The sequence below is a fragment of the Saccopteryx leptura genome, chromosome 3 (genome assembly GCF_036850995.1).
Source record: "Saccopteryx leptura isolate mSacLep1 chromosome 3, mSacLep1_pri_phased_curated, whole genome shotgun sequence".
Classification (NCBI taxonomy): Eukaryota; Metazoa; Chordata; class Mammalia; order Chiroptera; family Emballonuridae; genus Saccopteryx; species Saccopteryx leptura.
In genome coordinates this window covers 73274175-73298748 of record NC_089505.1, presented here as the reverse complement: position 1 = coordinate 73298748, position 24574 = coordinate 73274175, and the positions used below count along the sequence as shown (strand labels likewise).

Sequence of the window (24574 nt, the reverse complement as noted above, 5' to 3'; positions counted from 1 at the left end):
AGTCAACCAGTCAGGACCTAGTTATTCATATTTAAAAATTAGAGATTCATAATGCACATGGAAAATCTAAATGTGGTCAATTTGGCAGTCCCATAGAATTAATCTGTCTTTGTTTCTGTGTCTATTATTTTTATAAACTTGGGATTTTTTTTTTTAATGCAACCATCATGGTTTAATAGGTATCAGAGAATAGTTATTTGGGAATACGTGTACAGGTTTAATGAAATTACAAATGTCACTAAAGGTCTTTCTATCTTCAATGATTACCAGAGTGCAGATAGTGGAGACAGAAGTTATCAATGCAATGAACATTCAAAAATCTTGAACCAAGAGTCAAATCCTAATAAACAGATATCTCAGCTTCCAGAGAATCACTATAAAGATGGAAAAATCTTTGACCAAACATCAAATCACAATATACATCAAATTACTCATATTGTGGAGAAGACAAACAAACAAAATAAATGTGACAAATCGTTTAAGCAATCTTCAAATCATACTGAACAAGAGAATATTCATACCAGGGAAGAAGCATGCAAATGTAATCCGTGTGGGAGAGTCTGCAATCAGATATTCCATTTAAGTGGAAATAAGAAAATCCATGCAGGGGGAAAACCTTATAAATGTAATGAATGTGGTAAAACTTTTAATTGCACTTCAGATCTTACTCTCCATCAAATAACTCATACTGGAGAGAAGCCTTATAAATGTATAGAATGTGGCAAAGCCTTTAGTCAGTCATCAAAACTTACTGAACATCATAGAATTCATACTGGAGAGAAGCCTTATAACTGTAGAGAATGTGGTAAGTCCTATAGTCATCGCTCAACATTCACTCAACATCAGAGAATTCACACTGGTGAGAATCCCTATAAATGCAGAGAATGTAGTAAATCATTTGCCCGGGCTGCAAATCTTACCCGACATCAGAAAATTCATACTGGAGAGAAACCTTACAAATGTCAAGAATGTGGCAAAGCCTTTATTGAGCACTCAAAACTTACTGACCATCAAAGAACTCACAGTGGACAGAAGCCTTACAAATGTAAACAATGTGATAAAGCCTTTTCGCAGCGTACGTATCTTACTCGACACATGAAAATTCATAGTGGAGAGAAGCCTTACGAATGTGGACAATGTGGCAAAACCTTTACTTTCTTCTCAAGACTTACTCAACATCAGATCATTCACACTGGAGAGAAACCTTACAGATGTAAGGAGTGTGGTAAAGCCTATAATTGGAATTATAGGCTTACTGAACATCAGAGAAGTCATACTGGAGCGAAGCCTTTCAAATGTAGGGAATGTAGCAAAGCCTTTATCTACCACTCAGAACTTACTAAACATCAGCGAATTCATACTGGAGAGAAACCTTACAAATGTAAGGAATGTGGCAAAGCCTTCAGTCAGTCCTCAAACCTTTCTGGACATAGGAGAAATCATACTGGAGAGAAGCCTTACAAATGTGGACAATGTAGCAAAACCTTTAAACACTTCTCAAGACTTACTCAACATCAGATCATTCACACTGGAGAGAAATCTTACAGATGTAAGGAGTGTGGTAAAGCCTTTCTTTGTCTTTCGTATCTTACTAAACATCAGATAATAATTCATTCTCAAGACAAGCCTCACAAATGTGAAGAATGTGGTAAAACTTTTCATAATCGTTGGTATCTTGCAAAACATAAGAGAATTCATAGTCTTGAGAATAGTGAGAAGGCTTACAAATGTGGAGAATGTGGTAAAGCTTTTAATCATTCTGCAAAAGTTACTCGACACCAGATTATTCATACTAAAGAGAAACCTTACAGATGTGAGGAATGTGGTCAAGCCTTTTTTTGGCCTTCACATCTTACTCAACATCAGAGAACACACACTGGAGAGAAGCCTTATAAATGTGGAGAATGTGGCAAAACTTTTCATTTCCGTTGGTATCTCACGCAACATCAGAGAATCCATACTAGAGAGAAACCTTACAAATGTAGAGAATGTGGCAAAGCCTTTCTCTGGCTCTCAGATTGTACTAAACATCAGAAAATTCACACAGGTGAGAAACCATACAAGTGTAGAGAATGTGGCAAAGCTTTTAACCTGTACTTAAAGCTTACTCAACATCGGAGAATTCATGCTGGAGAAGAAAAGGGAAAATATAAAGAATGTGGCAAAATCTTTAACCGTTGATGAAGCCTCATTCAACATCAGGGAATTTATATTGAAGAACAGCCTTACAGATGTAACTACTATATGCGGCAGACTTTTGTCTACATTCTTATTTTATTCAACATGTGCTAATTCATACTGGATTGAAGCCTCATAAATATAATATAAAATGTGGAAAAGCTTTTCCCAGTATGCAAACCTTACTCAATATCAGAGACTTCATACTAGAGAGAAATAATATGAATGTAAAGAATATGGAAAAGTTTTATTCAGTGTTCACAGCTTAATCAACACATGAGAATTCACAGTAGAGAGAACCCTTGAAACTGAAGAATGTGGGAAACCACCTAGATGGACCTACAGCCTCAATATCAGGGAATGCACACTGGGGAGAATTTTTAAATTTGTAATAAAGGAGAAAAAACTTTTGTCCAAAATATATACTTCAGAAAATCCCAAAGAATTTATGCTTGTGACTTTAAAGATGTAAAAATTTTAGGAAAGCATGTAATTGAAAATGAATTTTAAAATGTCAGTGAGTTCACAGTAGAAATTTAGTCAAAATTAGTTTTCAGGTATTACTCTAAATCAGAAGAGTTCTAGAGAATAACCCAAAGTTTAAAAACTGAGATAGTTATTCTTTACTGTGCTTCAGAAATATCAAGGAGCTTAATGTTTGGATGTGTGTAATTACAGTATATTATATATTCATTAGCAAGAGAGAAACAGACAGGAAGAGAGAGAGATGAGAAGCATCAACTCATAGTCGCAGCCCCTTAGTTGTTCATTGATTGCTTTCTCGTATATACCTTGATGGGATGGGGGCTCCAGCTGAGCCATGACTCCTTGCTCAAGCCAGCAACCTTGCGCTTCAAGACAGCGACCATGGGGTCATGTCTGTGGTCCCATGCTCAAGCCAGGAACCTTGGGGTTTTGAATCTGGGTCCTCAGCATCCCAGACCAGTGTTCTATCCACTGTACCATCGTCTGGCCAGGCAAGAAGGCAATATTAATGTGATTCAACTCATATCAGCTGATGCTATTATGTTTTTATTCCTGATGTATATATGAAATTATGGGGCTGATTGATTGTTACTGCCTTAAAATCTGTGAGCTTCTGTATATTAAATAGGTTTCACTGATATCTACTTGTCCCTGGAAGACTGGACAAGTAAGTCACAGTGTTTGAAGAAAATCTAAATGGAGATGCTGTTTGTCGTTGACTTAGAACTTAGTTGTATGTCACCATGAAGAGCTTCTCTTTCTGTTGTTTTCCTTCGTTAATGTAAGACAGGAACACTATGAATTTTAACTAGTTTTTCCAATTAATCTTTAAGGAAAATATGGTAGCAATTTTAGTAAATTTATGAATTTATGAAATTCATTAAAATCCTGATGTATCTTCATACTAGTCATAGCTAGAAGTGATTAACATGAGTTTATAAGATTGATATAAAAAAGCAATCAGGAATATCTGAGAAACTATAGACAACTCATCCCTAAGTGTATAAAATTATTATACATCCATATTTACTAAATAATTTGCCTCCATCCTGAAAACCAAAGAAAGCACAGCTCTCAGATCATTATATCAGAACTGTTACCCTTAAACATAAGTAATGTGTGATTTGACAGATGGTCACACAAGTGGTTTCTCGTGCTTTATTTAGATATGTGTGAATTTAATACTGTTTCCATTAATAAAGCCAAATGAATTTGAATGTGTTCACTCTCTTACCTTATTTTAGATTATAACAAAATGTTTTGGCAAAATTTGGTTTATAGTTGTTCATATGGATTATTACAATAGCTTTATTAACTCTGTTTCTTGTACTAAAAACAGTAAACCTACATTTGCCCACTCCTGTATCCTATTTAAAAATGCAGCGAGATCTCGTTATTAGTAATCCCTTTCCCCAGTGGCCTTAAGCCTTAAATAATGTGAAAAGATTTTGCCATAATTTATAGAGTGTATATTGTGGTGGGGGGTGGGGTGCACCTACTGGGACATTCTCATGGTTATAATAAAGGTGATATAGAAATATAATTGAAAGTTTAGCTAAACTGCTTAATGATTGCTGTTGTGGCATTTATTTTCTGTAACTGGGATCCTTGAACTGACACTTTCTTCCACAATTGCATGCACTAGACCAGCGATTTTTAATCCATGTCCAGCAAGAATTTTTTTGTGTGTGTGTTTTTCCGAAGTTAGAAGTGGGGAGGCAGACAGATTCCCGCATGCGCCCAACCGGATTCCACCCGGCATACCCACCAGGGGGCGATGCTCTGCCCATCTGGGCCGTTGCTCCATTGTGGCCAAGCCATTCTAGCGCCTGAGACAGAGGTCACAGAGCCATCCTCAGCACCCAGGACAACTTTCCTCCAATGGAGCCTTGACTGTAGGAGGGGAAAAGAGAGACAGAGAAAGGAGAGGGGGAAGGGTGGAGAAGAAGATGGGTATTTCTCCTGTGCGCCCTGACCAGGAATCGAACCCGAGACTTCCACATGCCGGGTCGACGCTCTACCGCTGAGCAAACTGGCCAGGGCTGCCGCAAGAATTTTTAAAACTGTTAGTTGGGAGCACTGACATCTTTCCTCTTACATTTTCAAATATAAAAGAGTGACAGTAGCCATTCAATATGAATGAGTCAAAATTAGACCTATTCATTTTGTCAGATCAAAATATTTTTTGCTGTGCCACATGATTTTAGTAATTAGTTCATGTGTGCCATGAGATGATAAAGGTTGAAAACTGTTGCACTAGACAAGAGCTTGGAGAGTCACAAGTAAATGTAATTTCCTGACCTGAGTCTCCGGCAGACCCTGTGAGTGATAGTCTCCCTTGTCACTGGGCTTTCCCCATGCATGGCCGTTAGATAAGATCTCTACGTATACAACACAATCAACAGTTCAAATGCTATAGAAATGTTTACCTGAAACTTGTGTATGTACTCTTATTGATCAGTGTCACCCTGTTAAAGTTAATTTTCTAAATAAAAAAAGAAATCTATGTAGCTTCTCAAAACCTTGATCTTTTTGGTTCATTTTGAACAAGCTAAACTTAGCTTGAGAACCCCAAAGGACTCTGCACATGGACCCTAATAAAGTCATGTGCCCTGGGTTCTGCCATGGCCTCCACATGTAGATCCTCCAGGAGTGCTGTGTGCTTCCTCTAGGGCCTGTGCATTATAAACTTGTCTGATTCCATTTTCCTTGTGGTCCTTTGTGTAACTGCTGCTCACCATCCAATACCAGGGTCCTCTGCTCAAGAAACACTAATTTAACAAAATCCAAACTAATATAGTTAAGAAATTCTTTTTGCCCTGCCCAATTGACTCAGCGGATAGAGCTTTGGCTTGGCATACAGACGTCCTGGATTTGATCCCTGGTCAGGGCACACGAGAATCGGCCATCTGCTTCTTTCCCCTCCATCTCCCCCTTTTCTCCCTCTTCCTCTCATGCAGCCAGTGGCTCGATTGGTCCAAGCGTTGGCCCCAAGCACTAAGGATAGCTCAGTTGATTTAAACATCGGCCCCAGACAGGTTGCCAGGTGGATGCTGGTCAGGCCTCAATGTGGAGTTTAATTCACTATCTCCTTTCCTCTCACTTAAAAAAAAAAGTTATTTTGATCTTGTTAGCCTCTAAATATTTTAGCACATATTCTTTTCCATAGCCAACATAAATGGCTTTACATGTTCTGATACACAAGAAAGCAATAGGTACCTAAAGTAACCTAAAGATGTAATGTAGGAAGGAATAAGAGGACCAAGGAAAAACTGTATGTGTGTATAAATTTTTTCAGAAGGATAGAGAAGTAATGAATCAAAATAGGTAATTTATTGAATACAAAAAAAATTTTTTTTAACTGAGAGGCAGTGAGGCGAAAACAGACTCCTGCATGCACCCTGGCTGGGATCCACCAGGCAAGCACTCTACCACGCGATGCTCTGCCTGTCTGGACCGCTGCTCTGTTGCTCAGGCAACTAAGCTATTTTTTGTACCAGAGGTGAGGCCATAGGGGTGGGGGATAGAGAAGCAAATGGTCACTTCTCTTCAGTGACTGGGAATTGAACCCAGGAGTTCCACATGCCAGGCAGATGCTCTACCTCTGAGCAAAATGGCCAGGGCCTAATTTACAAATATTTAATGAATTATTAGCCAACTAGAAATCTTACTGATTTATAATGGAAATCATTTTCTGTACATTCCATTTCTGTGCATTTATTTCTTCCAAAACTCCTGACTCTTGATTTCAGGATCTCCCTGCTGCACTTTGTCCTCTTTACTTCCCTGTGTTTCATATGAAACCTACCAAATCTCTTGTTTCGTAGGTCATGAAATATTGCCTAATATGATTGGAATATTGCCTAATGTGATTGGCTCAGGGATTTTTTTTTTAAAGATTTTATTTATTCATTATAGAGAGGGGAGAGAGAGAAAGAGAGAAGGGGGGAGGAGCAGAAAGCATCAACTCCCATATGTGCCTTGACCAGGCAAGCCCAGGGTTTTTTGAACCGGCAACCTCAGAGTTTCTAGGTTGACACTTTATCCACTGCGCCACCACAGGTCAGGCTAGCTCAGGGATTTTAAGGATGGTTTTCATAGAATTTAGTGGTATGCAGAAATCTACCTGAAAACATGTCATTTCAAGAGCACATTAAGTTACAGTTTGTTTAGCATGTGCCATCGACTATTCGCTTAAGTAGAATAAAGTTGTACAAGCGTGGAAGTTAAATTTTTATGGAAAGCCAGAACTGGAGTGACCCCTGTTGCTGCCCTAACCTACCTAGATCCACCCCCTCTGCAGCTGTGTTCAGGTTTGGCCTCGCCCTGAGATCTCTCAGCACTAAACACCCTAGAAATAAGAATTTAGTTTGCTATTTTGTTTTGTTTTAGAGAGAGGCAGGGAGAGAGAGACAGACAGGAATATCAAACTGTTTCTATATGTGCCCTTACTGGGGCACTAGTTTTATTATTATTATTATTTTTAATCTTTCTAGGCCTGGTGTTTAAAATTTCCAAACACTGTACAATAGATCAATGAGAGCTAAGGCTTGTGTATTTTGGTGCTTTACTTTCCTCTTTCTGATTAAAATGTGTGCTGTAAGATCTTTCCTGTCCCACACCCTCTTTACCTGCAGGTTCAGGAGTTGCTCAAGGTCCAAATCAGTAAATATATGTATATGTTGTGAAATGGGTTCCCACAATTAAGGTAATTGACATGTCTGTCACCGCTCATAATTAGGACATTTTTGTGTTGAAAAATGTTACAATCTTCTCCCTTAACAAATTTTAAGTGTGTAATTTCACAAGGAAAATGCAAAGATATACAAATACAGATACTGATTTTATTTTATAATGTTTATTTTTATTGACTTTAGAGAGAGGAAGGGAGAGAGCAGGAGAGAGACAGGAACATCTATTCCTAAATATGCCCTGGCCAGAAATCGAACCCGCAACTTCTGCACTTCCAGTGCAACTTCTGCACTCCAACCAACTGAACTATCCAACCAGGGCCAGATACTGATTTTTAGAGTAGAACAGTTTCCTATAGTTGTCCAACATAATGTTTCTGAACAAACTCTTTAAGCAGGATCCAGGTATTCACAGGATCCAGGTATTCCCACTCTAGAGAATTCTATGGCCACATCCTTGAATGTCAACTATGATTAAAAAGATTTCATCCAGTAAAAAGGGAGTTTTTTGTTTGTGTATTTGTTTGTTTTGACAGACAGGAAGGTAGAGAGATGAGAAGCATCAACTCCTAGTTTTCGCACTTTAGTTGTTCACTGATTGCTTTCTCATACATTCCTTGACTAGGGGGCTCCAGCCGAGCCAGGGACCCCTTGCTCAAGCCAGTGACCTTGAGCTGAAGCCAGTGATCATGAAGTCATGTTAATGATCCCATTCTCAAGCCAGCGAGCCTGTGCTCAATCCAGTTAAGCCCCCACTCAAGTTGGAGACCTTGGGGTTTTGAACCTGGGACCTCAGAGTCTGAGGTCGACATTCTATATTCCCTATGCCACCATCAGTCAGGCAAAAAATATTTTTTATGCTCTGGCTGGTTGGCTCAGTGGTAGAGCATCAGCCTGGCGTGTAGGAGTCCCGGGTTCGATTCCTGGCCAGGGCACACAGGAGAAGCGCCCATCTGCTTCTCCACCCCTCCCCCTCTCCTTTTTTCTGTCTCTCTCTTCCCCTCCCATAGCCAAGGCTCCATTGGAGCAAAGTTGGCCCAGCACTGAGGATGGCTCCATGGCCTCTGCCTCAGGCGCTAGAATGGCCCTGGTTGCAACAGAGCAACACCCCAGATGGGCAGAGCATCGCCCCCTGGTGGGCATGCCGGGTGGATCCCGGTTGGGCGCATGCGAGTGTCTGTCTAACTGCCTCCCCGTTTCCAACCTCAGAAAAATACAAAAAAAAAAATATATATATATATATATATTTTATTATTATTGACTTTAGAGAGAGGAAGGGAGAGAGAGAAACTGACTTTGTTGTTCCAATTATTTATGCATTCATTGGTTGATTCTTTTTTTTATTTTTTTTTATTTTTTTTATTTTTATTTTTTTATTTTTTACAGAAACAGAGAGTGGGATAGATAGGGACAGACAGACAGGAACGGAGAAAGATGAGAAGCATCAATCATCAGTTTTTTGTTGTGACACCTTAGTTGTTCATTGATTGCTTTCTCATATGTGCCTTGACCGCGGGCCTTCAGCAGACTGAGAAACCCCTTGCTGGAGCCAGCTACCTTGGGTCCAAGCTGGTGAGCTTTTTGTTCAAGCCAGATGAGCCCGCGCTCAAGCTGGCGACCTCGGGGTCTCGAACCTGGGTCCTCTGCATCCCAGTCCGATGCTCTATCCACTGCGCCACCGCCTGGTCAGGCTCATTGGTTGATTCTTGTATGTGTCCTGACCAGGACTGAAGCTGCAACCTTGGCTATTGTAAATCACGCTGCAGTGAACATAGGATTACATAGATCTTTTCAAATTAATGTTTTGGACTTCTTAGAATAAATACTCAGAAGAGGAATTGCTAGGTCATAATGTAATTATATTTTTAATATTTGAGGTACCTCCGTAGTGTTTTCTATAGTCACTGCCCAAATTTGCACTCTTAACCAAGAGTGTAGAAGGTTTCCTTTTCCCATATCCTCACCAACACTTGTTCATTGCTTTATTGATGGGAGCCATTTTGGCAGGCATGAAGTGTTATCTTACTGTGGATTTAATTTGCATTTCTTTGAAGATTAATTACTTTGAGCATCTTTTTACATGTCTATTTTTGTATGTCCGTTTTGCAGAAAGTGTTCAGGTCTTCTGCCTATTTTTTACTTGAATTGTTTGAGAATTTATAGATGGCTCAGCAGTTGAGAGAACATTCTATTGACGCCTGACCTGTGATGGCACAGTGGATAAAGTGTCGACCTGGCATACTGAGGTCTCCAGTTTGAATCCCTGGGCTTGCCCTAGCAAGGCACATACATGCAACAACTACAAGTTAATGCTTCCGGCTCCTCCCCTGCCTCTCTCTCCTCTCTCTAAAATGAATAAATAAAATCTTTTAAAAAGTTGAGAATTTAGGAATAGGTATTACCATATTAAAACTTCCAGAAAGCTACTGGTATCCTTTAATTTGCATTTTTAATACTTTTTTTCTTATTTCTTTTATTTTTCTGTTTTTCTTTTTTTTTAAGCAAGAGAAAGACAGACCAACTGGAAGGGAAAGAGATGAGAAGGATCAACTCATAGTTTCGGTACCTTAGCTATTCATTGATTGCTTTTTTATACATGCTTGACAGGGGCGGGGTGTTCTTGCCAAGCCAGTGACACCTTGCTCAAGCTAACAACCTTGGGCTTCAAGCCTGTGGCCTTTGGACTCAAGCCAGCCACCATCAGTTCATGTCTATGATCCATCCCACGCTCAAGCTGTTAAGCCCCTGCTCAAGCTTGTGAGTCCTTGCTCCAGTTGGCGAGCTCGGAGTTTCGAGCCTAGGTCCTTAGCAACCCAGATCAATGCTCTGTTCACTGTGCCACCACCTGGTCAAGCTTGTTTCTTCTTTTCAATGACATTTAGTTTTTTTTCTTACCCAACTAAACCTCCCAAGGTCAAGGTTACAGAAGGGAGCACTTTATCTCCAGTAATTGTGCCTCCTTTGATCCTGATTTGAAGAATTCCCTTTTTTTAACCCTCATTTCTTCCATTTTGTGTTTTCTATCCATTGGATTACTCTTTTTTTTTTTTTTTTTTTTTAATTTAGTGAGAGGAGGGGAGGCAAAGACAGACTCCTGCATGTGCCCTGCCCGGATCCACCTGGTAAGCCCACTACGGGGCGATTTTCCACCCTTCTGGGGCGTTGCTTTGTTCTGAGCAATTCTTAGCATCTGAGGCGGAGACCTAGAGCCATCCTCAGCGTCTGGGGCCAACTTTGTTCCAATCGAGCCATAGCTGCAGGAGGATCAAAGAGAGAGAGAAGTGAGAGGGTGGGAGGGGTGGAGAAGCAGACGGGCACTTCTCCTATGTTCCCTGACCAGGAATCGAACCTGGGACATCCACATACTGGGCCGATGCTCTACCACTGAGCCAACTGGCCAGGGCTAGTCATTTATTTTTAATTCATCTTGAAATACATGGCCTTTCATTGTCTAATTGTCCTCAATGGACAGTATTTCCAACTGATTTGTCATGATGACATGTTTGTAAGTATCCTCAAGCGCCTTGGCCCCTTGCACCTGCTGCCTGGGCCTCAGGAAGCCTCAGAACCAGGTGAAGTGTTGTCAGCTTAGGTCCCTTTATGGTCAGGAACTTGTGAATGATGTATGGAAACCAAAGCAAACAAAATGAAAATAAAACAACCTTTATGCTCATGGGTGTTCTGTTAAATTGTTATGTCTTTTTTTTTTGCATTTTTTTTCTGAAGCTGGAAACAGGGAGAGACAGTCAGACAGATTCCCGCATGCGCCGGACCGGGATCCACCCGGCACGCCCACCATGGGGTGACGCTCTGCCCACCAGGGGGCGACGCTCTGCCCATCCTGGGCGTCGCCATGTTGCGACCAGAGCCACTCTAGCGCCTGGGGCAGAGGCCACAGAGCCATCCCCAGTGCCCGGGCCATCTTTGCTCCAATGGAGCCTCGGCTGCGGGAGGGGAAGAGAGAGACAGAGAGGAAGGCGCGGCGGAGGGGTGGAGAAGCAAATGGGCGCTTCTCCTGTGTGCCCTGGCCGGGAATCGAACCCGGGTCCTCCGCACGCTAGGCCGACGCTCTACCACTGAGCCAACCAGCCAGGGCCAAATTGTTATGTCTTGATGGGTGCTATTTTAAATTTTTCCTGACATAGGGGCAAATTATAAATGTTGATAAGTTTTGTTTCTGTTTTCATTGAATTCAGAATGCATTCGAATTTCTACTTTAATTTCTTCTTTGTTCCATGGTTAGTCACAAGCACAATATTATTTTGCCAATATTTGAGGATTTACAAGAGGTTTTTTCTGTTAGTGATTTCTTTTTTATGTTGAAATTCTATTTGCTATTGATTTCTCCCTGTTGCAGTCATAGGCACATTTTGTATGACCTGAATTCTTTTAAAGTTGATCAGAAATTGATAACCCAGAAAATTATTTGTCTTGGTATAATACTATATGCATATTTAAAGTACTATGTGCATATTGTGTATAATTTGCTTGGTAGGTAAATTGTTCTTATGCCCAAAACTACACTTTCCTCCTTTCCTGTATGGAGAAAAATCCAGTTCTTGTGTGGTTTTCTCAATGTAAGCAGGTAGCTAGATATTGATGGAGAAAGAGAGCAAAGGGAGTTGGACATTATATTTTATAAAACTGGGAAGCGTGCTTCATTAGGAAGCTGCAACATGCTATTTAGCTTAATTTGCTAGAAGGGTAAAGCACTCATAAGCTTATGTGCACATTTCAGGAACCCACTGTGCTCTGAGTCTGTGTCTTCAGCCCTTTGGGCTCAGGTTTGAGAGCAATCACCAAAACCACTGCCTGTCCAGTGTTCCGGTACATAGTGGAAGCCAGAATGGTGACCATAAAGCCTTGTCAGTCTAGCCTAGAAGAAGGATCTGATTGGTTAGTAGGAGAAACTAACACAAGCCCATAATATTTTAGAGAAAGTGATTGGTTAGAGATGAAAAGAAAGTTTGTCCTTCCCAGCCTGGAAGTATAAACATGGGCTTAGCAAAGCTCTCTCTTCTTCCTGCTTGGAAACATTCTTGGACGTTCATTTGTTTCTACGCAGCAGCCAAGCTGCCTGGGCTGGTAGGTGGATAGTCGCCCAAGTACAGGCTTTGAGCAGTGTCTGGACTGGACTTGGTGGTGGTGGTGGTTGTTTTTTCAAAGCATAAGTTTAATTTTTAAAATTTTATTTATTTATTTTTAGCGAGAGAGGGAGGGAGAGAGAGAGAAACATCAATCTGTTCCTGTATGTGCCCTGACCAGGGATCAAACCCTCAACTGCTCTAGCCAACCAAGTTACCCTGCCAGGCTAGACTGTGTTCGTTCCTTCCTTCCTTCCTTCCCTCCCTCCTTCCCGTTTTCCCTTCTTTCCTTCCCTACCTCCTCCCTCCCTCCCTTTCTTCCTTCCTCCCTCCCTTTTTTCCTAACAGGTTTATTCAACACAAAATAATCCCTCCAACTTTACTAAGGTGGTTGACCACGTCCACAACCCAATCTGCCTCTAAACTTTAGTTACTGACGCAGCTCTGGCCTGGCTTTCTTGTAGCCTGCCCTGTGGTTTTCTGCTGAAATGTCTTCCCTGGGCAGCTCGCCCAGCCTGTGCGATTTCAGGTCTCCAGAGATGGAAGCTCCAGCGGATAGCTAGAGCACTGGCCAGTAAGGCAAGGTTGCAGTTTGATCCGCAGGCAGAGCACATACAAGAATCAAACAATGAATGCATAAATAAGTGTAACAGCAAATCGATGTTCGTCTTGCTCACTCCCTCGCTCTAAAAATCAATTTAAAAAGTTAAAAATACATAAAGTCTTGGGAGATGACTGCAGTGGTGGAGTCAAAATACCACACACACACACACACACACACACACACACACACACACACATACATAAGGTCTTGGGAGATGACTGCAGTGGTGGAGTCAAAATACCACACACACACACACACACACACACACACACACACCCATACATAAAGTCTTGGGAGATGACTGCAGTGGTGGAGTCAAATACTACACACACACACACACACACACACACACCCATACATAAGGTCTTGGGAGATGACTGCAGTGGTGGAGTCAAATACTACACACACACACACACACACACACACACACACCACCAGCTCCCAGGACTGCTCCCTAGCCTGAGGATCAGCAGACCACCCCTTTTTCTCAGCTTTCCCCCCAATTTATTGAAAGGTCTGGAGGGCGCATTTGAGATCTTGGTTCCCTGCATGTGGTCAGTTTATTTCAAATAAACTCATACAAACTCTCCAAATAAAAAAAAAAGAGGCCCCTCTCCCAGGAAGAGTGCACTTTTCATAGGGTGGGGAGTCCTTTCCCAGGAAGAGCAGCACACTATCCTTGGGACGAGAACACGGCGTCTCCAGAAGAGCTACGGCCCCGTGCAGGGAGGGCTGTGTGTGAGCGGCGACTGCGAAGGGGCCCTGGGGACGCGCAGAGCGGGGCTGGGAGGGGTCGGGACGGAGAGAGACACGGGAAGGGAGGAGAGGTCAGTGAGGGGCCGTAAAGAGACGGCAACGTGGGGGTGCGGGGGGACGAGAGCGCGAGGGGAAGAAAGGGGAGAAACCCGAGGAGAGGGAGGGGCCCGGAGAGAAGGCGCGCAGGGAGGGGGGCTGGTGAGCAGAAGTGGGGCGCAGGACGGGGCACTTCAGAAGGAAGGAGCGGCTTAGAAGAGCTGGGGGGGGTGAGGAGGGATAGAAAGGGGGTTGAGGGATGAGGGAGCCGAGGGGGAAACAGCTCAGAGTCAGCCTGCTGTGGGAAAGACTAACAGGGGAGCACAGGGACGCAGCCATCGGGAGAGGGAAGACCTAGAAATGTATTGAGCCGGCCCTTAGCTCAGGAGCTTAGATCCTTGTCCGGAAACACTAAGGTTGGGGTTTGATCCCAGGACAGGACACATAAAGGAAGCCACCAAAGATTGCAGAGGTAAGTAGAATAACTAATGAATACCTCTCTTTCTGCCTTCCTCTCGCTGTTTCTTTAAAATCAATCAAATTTTAAAAGGTAATTTTTTGTTTTGTTTTGTTTTTAGCGAGTGAGAGAGAGAGAGAGCGATGAGAAGCACCAGCTCATAGTTGTGCAACTTATTTGTTCATTGCTTGCTTTCTTATATGTGCCTTGATGTGGGGTTCTAGCTGAGCCAGTGACCTTTGGGCTCAAACAAAGGACGATGGGGTCATGTCTATGATCCCACACTCCAGCTGGCAAACCCGTGCTAAAAGCTGCGGGAGCCCGTACTGAAGTGAGTGACCACAAGGTTTCTTACCTGGTTCCTCAGCGTCCCAAGTGGACACTCTATCCACTGTGCCACTGCCTGGTCAGGCCATGTCCTATTTCTTTAAAAAATGACATTGGGCTTGACCTGTGGTGGCGCAGTGGATAAAGCGTCGACCTGGAATGCTGAGGCCACCGGTTCGAAACCCTGGGCTTGCCTGGTCAAGGCACATATGGGAGTTGATGCTTCCAGCTCCTCCCCCCTTCTCTCTCTCTGTCTCTCTCTCCTCTCTCTCCCTCTCTCTCTGTCTCTCTCTCCTCTCTAAAAATGAATAAATAAAATAAAAAAAAAATTAAAAAAAAAATGACATTGGGGTCCGACCTGTAGTTGCGCAGTGGATAAACCATCCACCTAGAACACTAAAGTCACCAGTAAGAAACCCTGGGCTTGCCTGGTTAAGGCACCTGTGGGAGTTGATGCTTCCTTCTCCTCCCTGCCTCCTTTTCTCTCTCTCTCTCTCTCTCTCTCTCTCTCTTCTCTAAAATGAATAAATAAAAAATAAATGACAGTGGGATTTAAATATTTTTATTTTACAGAGAGAGGAAGGAGGGTGGCGGGAACAAGAAGTATCAACTGACAGTTGCCTCACTGTAGCTGTTCATCAACTGCTTATCTCCTGTGCCTTACTGGACAAGCCCAGGTCTTCAACACAGTGACCTCAGCACTCCATGGAGATGCTTTATCCACTCCACCGCCACAGGCTAGACATTGGGATTTTAATGGAGATTGCATTAAATTTGTGTATTGCTTTGGATAATATGGCTGTATTAACTATGTTGATTCTTCCAGTCCATGAACATGGAATATTTTTCCATGTCATTGTGTCTTTTTTAATTCCTTTTAGTAATGCTTTGTAATTTTCAGTATATAGGTCCTTCACATCCTTTGTTAAGTTTATTCCTAGGTAGTTTATTTTACTTTTTGTGGGCCTGACCTCTGGTGGCTCAGTGGATACAGTGTTGATGTGGAATTTTTTTTGTTGCAATTGTAAAAGGAATTTTTTTTTTAATTTCTGAAGTTTCATTGTTGGCATATAGTAAAGCAGTTGACTTTTCTTTTTTTTTTTTTTTTTCTGAAGCTGGAAACGGGGAGAGACAGTCAGACAGACTCCCGCATGCGCCCTACTGGGATCCACCCGGCACGCCCACCAGGGGCTACGCTCTGCCCACCAGGGGGCGATGCTCTGCCCCTCCGGGGCGTCGCTCTACCACGACCAGAGCCACTCTAGCGCCTGGGGCAGAGGCCAAGGAGCCATCCCCAGCGCCCAGGCCATCTTTGCTCCAATGGAGCCTTGGCTGTGGGAGGGGAAGAGAGAGACAGAGAGGAAGGAGGCGGGGGTGGAGAAGCAAATGGGCGCTTCTCCTATGTGCCCTGGCCAGGAATCGAACCCGGGTCCCCCGCACACCAGGCCGACACTCTACCGCTGAGCCAACCAGCCAGGGCCACAGTTGACTTTTGTATATTGATTTTGTATCCTGTGATTTCATCATATTTGTTTATTGTTTATAATAGTTTATCAGTGCTGGTCTTGGCGGTTTTCTACATACAAAATCATGTCATCTGCAAAAATGTGATACCTTTACTTTTTATTTCCCAACATGGATGCCTTTTATTTCCTTCTCTTGCCTGATTGCTCTGGCTATAACTTCCAGAACTATGTTGAATAACAGTAGAGAGAGTGGGCGGCCTTGTCTTGTTCCTGGATTTAGAGGAAAAGCTTTCAGTTTTTCACCATTTAGTATGATACTGGCTGACGGTTTGTCATATATGGCCTTTATTATGTTGAGGTACTTTCCTTCTATACACATTTTATTGAGTGTTTTAAACATAAATGGATGCTGTGTCTTTTCTTTAAGAGAGAGAGAGGGACAGACAAAGACAGACAGACCGCAAGGGAGAGAGATGAGAAGCATCAATTCTTCGTTGCAGCTCCTTAGTTGTTCATTGATTGATTTTTCTTATGTGCCTTGACAGGGGAGGGGCAGAGGGGGGTCTACAGCAGAACGAGTGACCCCTTGCTCGAGCCAGCGACCTTGGGCTCAAGTCGGTGAGCCTTGCTCAAACGAGATGAGCCCGCACTCAAGCTGGCAACTTCGGGGTCTCGAAACTGGGTCCTCTACATCCCAGTCCAATGCTCTATCCACTGTGCCACCGCCTGGTGAGGCCACATCTTTGTCCTTTACATCTCATCTTCCAAGACATGAATGACCCTCTGAAAGACCCTGGGACTCAGCCCTGTTGAGAGTTGGCCTCCCTGGGGTGTGGAGGATGGAAAAGGAAATGCTGCTGGTTGTCGGTACGAAGCTGCCTGTTCTCCCCTCAGAGAGTTGTGCATTTCATGTCCTAGTTCTCAACCCTTACACAGACCCTTGCAGTTCTTGTTTAATAAAGCTGCTTCCATTAATTATAATTGCAGAAATGCCCTGGATCCACCACCACCCCCCACATCCACCCGCTCACGGAGATCCCAGTGGCCACAGCCTTGCTTCAGCCACATTAGCAGTGTCTGCATGTAGTCTGTGGCCAATATAGCTTTTGACTTAAAACTTTTTAACTGTTAGAGGAAAACAACTTAGTCCCAAACAAATGTGGCTGACAAAACTCTAAGCTTCAAGCTTAAAAATTATTGACAGTGTAACTTAAAATGAGTAGGAAGCAACACTATTGCACGAATGCAAAAGATGCAGTATCACTTCCCTTATTTTATTTTCAATTACTGTATAAAAAATTATTATTTTTTTTAATGACAGACAGAGTCAGAGAGAGGGACAGACAGGAAGGGAGAGAGATGAGAAGCATCAATTCTTCATTGCAGCATCTTAGTTGTTCATTGATTGCTTTCTCATATGTGCCCTGACTGGGGGGCTACAGCAGACTGAGTGACCCTTTGCTCGAGCCAGCGATCTTGGGCTCAAGCTGGTGAGCTTTTGCTCAAACCAGATGAGCCTGCACTCAAGCTGGTGACCTCGGGGTCTTGAACCTGGGTCCTCCGCATCCCAGTTCGACACTCTATCCACTGCGCCACCACCCCGTCAGACTCAATTACTGTTTACATTTAATATTATTCTGCATTAGTGTCAAGTATAGAGTACAGTGGTTAGATAATCATATACTTTACAAAATGTTCCCACTGATATTTCCAGTACCCACCATTTAGAGTTATTACAGTATTATCGACTAGGTTCCCTACACTGTACTTTACATCCTTGTCACTATTTTATAACTATCAATTTCCATTTCCTAATCCCTTCACCACCTCTCTGCCCCCAAACACCCTCTACTCTGGCAACCCTCAGTCTGGTCTTTGTGAGTCTATTTCAATTTTACCTGTTCATTAATTTTGTTCTTTAGAATATAGGTATAAGTGAAATCATATGGTATTTGTCTTTCTCTGACTGACTTATTTCAATAGCATAATACAGAAGAGCATTTCTACACCTAAAAACAAACTTTTATGGGCTCAGCTGGTTTGAGCAAGGCTCACCAGCTTGAGCCCAAGGTTGCTGGCTTGAGCAAGGGGTCACTCGGTCTGCTGTAGCCCCCCCCCAGTCAAGGCACATATGAGAAAGCAATCAATGAACAACTAAGATGCCGCAAGGAAGAATTGATGCTTCTCATCTTTCTCCCTTCCTGTCTGTTTGCTCCTATTTGTCCCTCTCTCTGACTCTGTCTTTTTTTTAAAAAAAATTTCTTATAATTGATTGATTTTAGAGAAAATAGAAAGGGAAAAGAAACATCAATTCGTTGTTCCACTTATTTATGAATTTATTGGTTGTTATTTGTATGTGCCTTGACCAGGAATTGAACCTACCACGTTGGTGTATCAGGACGATGCAGTAACCCACTGAGTTACCAGGCCAGGGTGAACTGTATTAAAATTTATTTCGTATTTAATATATTTTTCCTTAGCATTTTTTCTTCTCCATACTGTGACCTAGATTATATGTTTCATATAATTGATTGAATAAATCTTTTTTTTAATAGTTATGGATTTTGGAGAGGGCAAGGGAGAGAGCAGGAAAGAGACAGGAACATCTGTTCCTGTCTGCTCCCTGACTGGGGATCAAACCGGCAACCACTGTGCTTCAGGACGATGCTCTAACCAGCTGAGCTATCTTGCAGTCTGTGAAATAAAAACTGATGTAATTTTCCTTCCACAGATGAAGAAATTTAAGACAAAGTCAGGTTGAAACAATCACATTCCCGCAAGTAGCCGAATCAAGATTTGAATTCTTGTCTGGCTGCAAAGACCAGTCTTTTAACATGGTGCTTGCTACCCTTACAAGATTAATTTTTGTTTTCAACTACTAAACCTGTGTACTTAATTTCAGGGGTATCTCTTGTCATAAGATTTTATTTATTGATTTTACAGCGAGAGGAGAGAGGAGGGGATATGCAGGGAGAAGTATCGACTCATAGTTGCTTCACTTTAGTTGTTCCTTGCTTGCTTTTTGCATGTGCCTTGATTGGGCAAGCCCAGGGTTTTGAAGTGGCAACCTCAGCATTCGAGGTGGATGCTTTATCCACTGCACCATGACAGGCCAGACTCTTGTCATATTAAAATGGGTTATCAACCCTGGTTGGTTAGAATGTTGCCCCAATATGCCAAGCTTATGGATTCAATCCCCAGTCAGGACATACACAAGAATCAACCAATGACTGCACAGATAATTGGAACAACTATTTCTCCTTTCCTCTCTCTTTCAAATCAATTTTAAAAAATAAATAAGTAATCATCATACAGAGTTGTGGTTATGGCAACTATATTCTATCTGTACTTTTATTGGTGAATATTGGCAATTCATGATTATTTAAATAAGATGGAGATACACTATTACTACATCATCTTTATTTTTAAATTAAAAATTTTTTTCTTTTCTTAAGTGAGAGGAAGGGAGATAGTGAGTTAGACTCCTGCATCTGCCCAGCAACCCATCTTGGGCTGTTGCTTGAATTAGGTAAGCTATTTTTTAGCACCTGAGGCTGACACTAATAATTTGCATATATATTATAATTATATTACAGGGATATGTATGTCAGAACTTTCCATTCATTGAGGACATAGTCTTTTTTCTTGTGAATATGTTAATTTTACTCCCTTGTAAAATTTACAAGCAACGAAAGGAGTTCTTGAGTTTCACCTATAATAGGCCATGTCTGAAGTATTTTGAATTTGATGAGAAGTTCCACCAGCCAAGTATTATATTTATTTGCTTGTGAACATGGGTGTTCACATTGAAATTCCTTTAATTGAAAAATGAGTTGTAATATTACATAACAATGTATTATGTTTAGAAGTTCCAAATACTTCCAAAACTATTCCCAATATTTTATTTAAAAGAAGATAAACATTTAGGAAACATTTTAGTAAACACATTTTAGGAAACAAATGCATGAAATGATTTGATAAAAATATTGGATTAAGCCTGACCAGGTGGTTGCACAGTGGATAGAGCATCAGACTGGGGTATGGAGGGCCCAGGTTCAAAATCTCGAGGTCCAAGGTTCAAAACCTCGAGGTCCCCAGCTTGAGCAGGGCTCATCTGGTTTGAGCAAGGCTCACCAGCTTGACCCCAAGGTCGCTGGCTTGAGCAAGGGGTCACTCAGTCTGCTGTGGCGCCCTGGGCAAGACACATATGAGAAAGCAATCAAGGAGCAAGTAAGGTGCTGCAGCAGAGTTGATGCTTCTCATCTCTCTCCTTCCTGTCTGTCCTTATCTGTCCCTCTTTCTGTCTCTCTCTCTGTCACACACAAAGAAAATATTGGATTAAGCTTTCAATCACATGAGGGTCTACGCGGGAGATATTAAAAATTAGGATAACTGGCCCTGGCTGGTTGGCTCAGTGGTAGAGCATCGGCCTGGGGTGCAGAGGTCCCGGGTTCGATTCCTGGCCAGGGCACACAGGGGAAGCGCCCATCTGCTTCTTCACCCCTCCCCCTCTCCTTCCTCTCTGTCTCTCTCTTCCCCTCCCGCAGCCAAGGCTCCATTGGAGCAAAGATGGCCCGGGCGCTGGGGATGGCTCCTTGGCCTCTGCCCCAGGCGCTAGAGTGGCTCTGGTCGCGACAGAGTGACCGCCCCGGAGGGGCAGAGCATCGCCCCCTGGTGGGCGTGCCGGGTGGATCCAGGTCCAGCGCATGCGGGATTCTGACTGTCCCCATTTCTAGCTTCAGAAAAATACACACACACACAAAAAAAATTAGGATAACTATTCTAAGTGTATTCAAGAAATCTATCAAAACATTTTTTCGTTTTCACTAGAATAAATCCTGCCTAGTGTGAAAAGCAACCTTTACAATAAAGACGGCACAGTTTTGATTAAGTCTTTATAGATAAATGTCACCCTTATACTCATTAGAGAAACACTGCATATGACTTTGGAAGGACTTTAGGCAGTATGAATCTTCACTGAAAATCAGAAATTCATCCTGGGTAAGATGTTAAAATATAACGAATTGGGCAATGTATTTAACCGAGAGTGAAACATTACTAAATATGTCAATATATATCTAAAGTTTTTAAAATCTATAATATAAATCGTATTCAAAATTGAATCCTTGTAGGGTCAGCATAATGATTTTGTAAAGAAATCTGACATATTTTAGTAATAATCACGTGGGAAGACAAACACAGGAAGGAAAGGCTATAACGAAAGACGGAGGGGAGCCGAAGCCACGCTCCGGATCTGCGCACAGGCCTGGCCGCTTCTCTCGCCCGCCCACTGCGGAGGCGCTCAGGCCCCGGCTTAGCCCGGCTTTGGAGGTGGTGCGCATGCGCGGTTTCTTCCAGACGCGGAAGCAGCTGTGGAGGAGCGATTGTCCCACTGCTCTTTCGCAAGAAGGTCTTTAAGCTTTAAACCCGATCTCCGTCCGCATTCCGACCCACGTGATCTCTCAGGGCCACTACGAGCTTTGAAGTCTCGGCTCCGGAGCCTTCTGTAGCGGTGAGTCCGCGGTCCCCTTGACACGCGGCCAACTGGAGGCTTCTTGTTGTTTTCCGGGGAGTCTGCGGCCCTTTCGCCGGGGTGGGGGTGGGGGGTCACCTCCCGCCCGGGCCGCTGGACACCGCCTGCTGCGAGGGTCTCCTGCGTGTCACCTTCCTGGGGGCTCGCGCATTCAAGGTCTCGGGAGATTGACTCAGACCCTTTGTACGCCATCTATCCTCTCCCCTCCCCCGGCCTGGGGACCTGCAGACCCCTTCCTGAGACCCCACCCCATTTAATAAGAGGCCTGGGTCCAGGAAGAGCACACTCTCCATGGGGCGGGGATTCGGGGCGAGAACTCGAGGTCCCCAGAAGAGCCCCCGGCCCCGCGCGGGGAGGCTGTGTGGGAGCGGCGACAGCGAAGGGGCCCCGGGGACGCGCAGACCGGGGCTGGGAGGGGTCGGGACGGAGAGAGACACGGGAGGGGGAGGGGAGGTCAGTGAGGGGCCATGAAGAGACGGCCACGTGGGGGGGACGGGACCGCGACGGGGAGAGTGACAGTAACCGGGGAGAGGAGCGCGAGGGGAAGAAAGGGGAGAAACCCCGAGGAGAGGGAAGGGCCCAGAGAGAAGGGCACAGGGAGGGGGCTGGTGAGCAGAAGTGGGGGCGCAGGACGGGGCACTTGAGAAGGAGGGAGTGGCTCAGAGGAGGAGAGCTGGGGGGGCGAGTAGGGAGAGAAAGGGGGATTTAGGGATGAGGCGGGGAGGAGGGCAGGAAAGACAAACGGGACGCAGGCACGGGCGGGAGGAAGAAACAGACCTGTATAGAGATGGGAGCTCTCAGATCAGGAAGATAGAGCAACTAAAGGTGAATTAAGTTTCTAGAGTTTCAGGGAACAGGTGTAGGGACAGGAATAGAGAAAGGAGAGAAATAGCGGGGAGGGGGGGAAGGGAAACAGGGAAGGACGACGGTGCAGAGAAGCAGGGAAAAGAGAAATAGATCCACAGACAGAAGTACAAAGAAGCGGGAAGAAGGGGAACCCCGATCTGCTGAGTGGGGAGCTGAAGAGATGTGCCTGATTAAGTTGAGAGATACCAGTTTCGGGCTGATTTGTTGAATTGTTTCAGGTAAACAGTTGAATTGAAATTACAAAAGTCCGATTTATAAGGTTTGTGCGTCTTATAATGATTTGCATCACCAGATAGCTTCCATTTACAACCCTTACTCACTCAAAGGGGAGAAACATGTCTGTCAGCCATGGGTCCCTTCTCATTTCCTGGAATGGCAAGAGGGAGGCTAATGGGAACAAGAGATGAAATATCTGCTGCCATGGAATTATTTTTTTCTTTTCTCTTTTATTTTTAGTTTTTAATATTGATTTGAGAGAGAGAGAAAGAGAGAGAGACAAACATCGATTTGTTACTCCACTTATTCATGCAGTCATTGGTTGATTTTTTTTTTTTTAATGTATTTCATTGGTTTGAGAGAGACGAAGGAGGAGAGAGAGAGACAGGAACATCAGTCTGTTCCTGTAAGTAACCTGACCCGGGATGGACCACTAACTAACCTCTGCTCTCCTGGACAGTGCTCTAACCAACTTAGCTATCCAGACAGGGCAATTAATTGGTTGATTCTTATATGTACCCTGCCTGACCTGGGATCGAAGCTGTGACCTTTGTGTATTGGGAGGACGCATAATCAGCTGAGCTACCCGGCCAAAGCTGAATTTACTTTTTCTCTCTCTCTCACATTTATTTCATTATAAAACCTTTTTCTGGTTTGATTGATTTTTATTTTTTTAGAGAGAGAGGAAGAGAGAGAGTGAGAGACAGAAACATTGGTCTTTTCCTGTATGTGCCCTGACAAGAGTTTTAACCAGCAACTTTGTTTTTTTAAGACTTTATTTATTTTAGAGAGGAAAGAGAGAGAGATAGAGACAGAAGGGAGGAGGAGCAGGAAGCATCGATTCCTGACTCCTGTATGTGCCTTGACCAGACAAGCCCCGGGTTTTAAACTGGTGACCTCAGTATTCCAGGTTGACACTTTAACCACTGCGCGACCACAGATCTAACCAGCAGCTTCTGATCATCAGGATGATATTGTAACCAACCAAGCCATGTGGCCAGAACTCTCACTTTTAATTCACTTTTCAAAAAACATACTGAAATAAGTCCTGCTCTGTTAAATAACTGCTTTTTGTAAATAGTTATTAACTTCTGGAATAAGTTTTGATGATAGCTCATAATCAGCTCTAGCAGTTATTTTCTAAATATAATGTAGTCTCAACCTTTTTAAAACTTTAAACCTATCAGCCATTACATTAAGAACAAAAACCAAATTGTTTTTTCTTTTAAATATATTATGTCGCTCCAGCCAGGTATATCAGAGACAGTATAATCCCACCATGCCAAGGATGTAGGTTAGATCCCGGTTCAGGGCACATACAAAAATCAGCCAGTGAAAGAATAATTGAAACAACTAATTGGTGTTTCTCTTTCTCTTTTTCTCTTCCTCTTTTTTTCCTCTCTCTTCCTCAAATCAATTTTTTTCAAGTGAATTTTAAAAATACATAAATATATATATATATATTTGGTATTTAGATTCTTTTTTTTTCTTTTCTTTTTTTTGTATTTTTCTGAAGCTAGAAACGGGCAGAGACAGTCAGACAGACTCCCGCATGCGCCCTACCGGGATCCACCCAGCACGCCCACCAGGGGGCGACGCTCTGCCCACCAGGGGGCAATGCTCTGCCCCTCCGGGGCGTCGCTCTGCCGCGACCAGAGCCACTCTAGCGCCTGGGGCAGAGGCCAAGGAGCCATCCTCAGCACCCGGGCCATCTTTGCTCCAATGGAGCCTTGGCTGCGGGAGGGGAAGAGAGAGACAGAGAGGAAGGAGGGGGTGAGGGTGGAGAAGCAAATGGGTGCTTCTCCTATGTGCCCTGGCTGGGAATCGAACCCGGGTCCCCCACACGCCAGGCCGACGCTCTACCGCTGAGCCA

At 43.4% G+C, this 24574-nt stretch overlaps 1 protein-coding gene and 1 non-coding gene across 2 annotated transcripts in view; both read left to right on the top strand.

The window, feature by feature from the left end:
* The window catches only part of LOC136399233 (zinc finger protein 420-like), a 34550-nt gene extending 29456 nt beyond the window's left edge, over positions 1 to 5094 (top strand). Inside the window, exon 6 of the mRNA XM_066374230.1 lies at positions 271 to 5094. Coding sequence (XP_066230327.1) covers positions 271 to 2181 — 1911 coding nt within the window. The 3' untranslated portion in view covers positions 2182 to 5094. The remainder of the gene's footprint in view (positions 1 to 270) is intronic.
* A 15386-nt stretch (positions 5095 to 20480) lies between these two features.
* TRNAP-GGG (transfer RNA proline (anticodon GGG)) lies at positions 20481 to 20556 on the top strand. Its single transcript has one exon. It is a non-coding gene; the product is annotated as a tRNA-Pro (tRNA).
* Positions 20557 to 24574: the final 4018 nt, after the last annotated feature.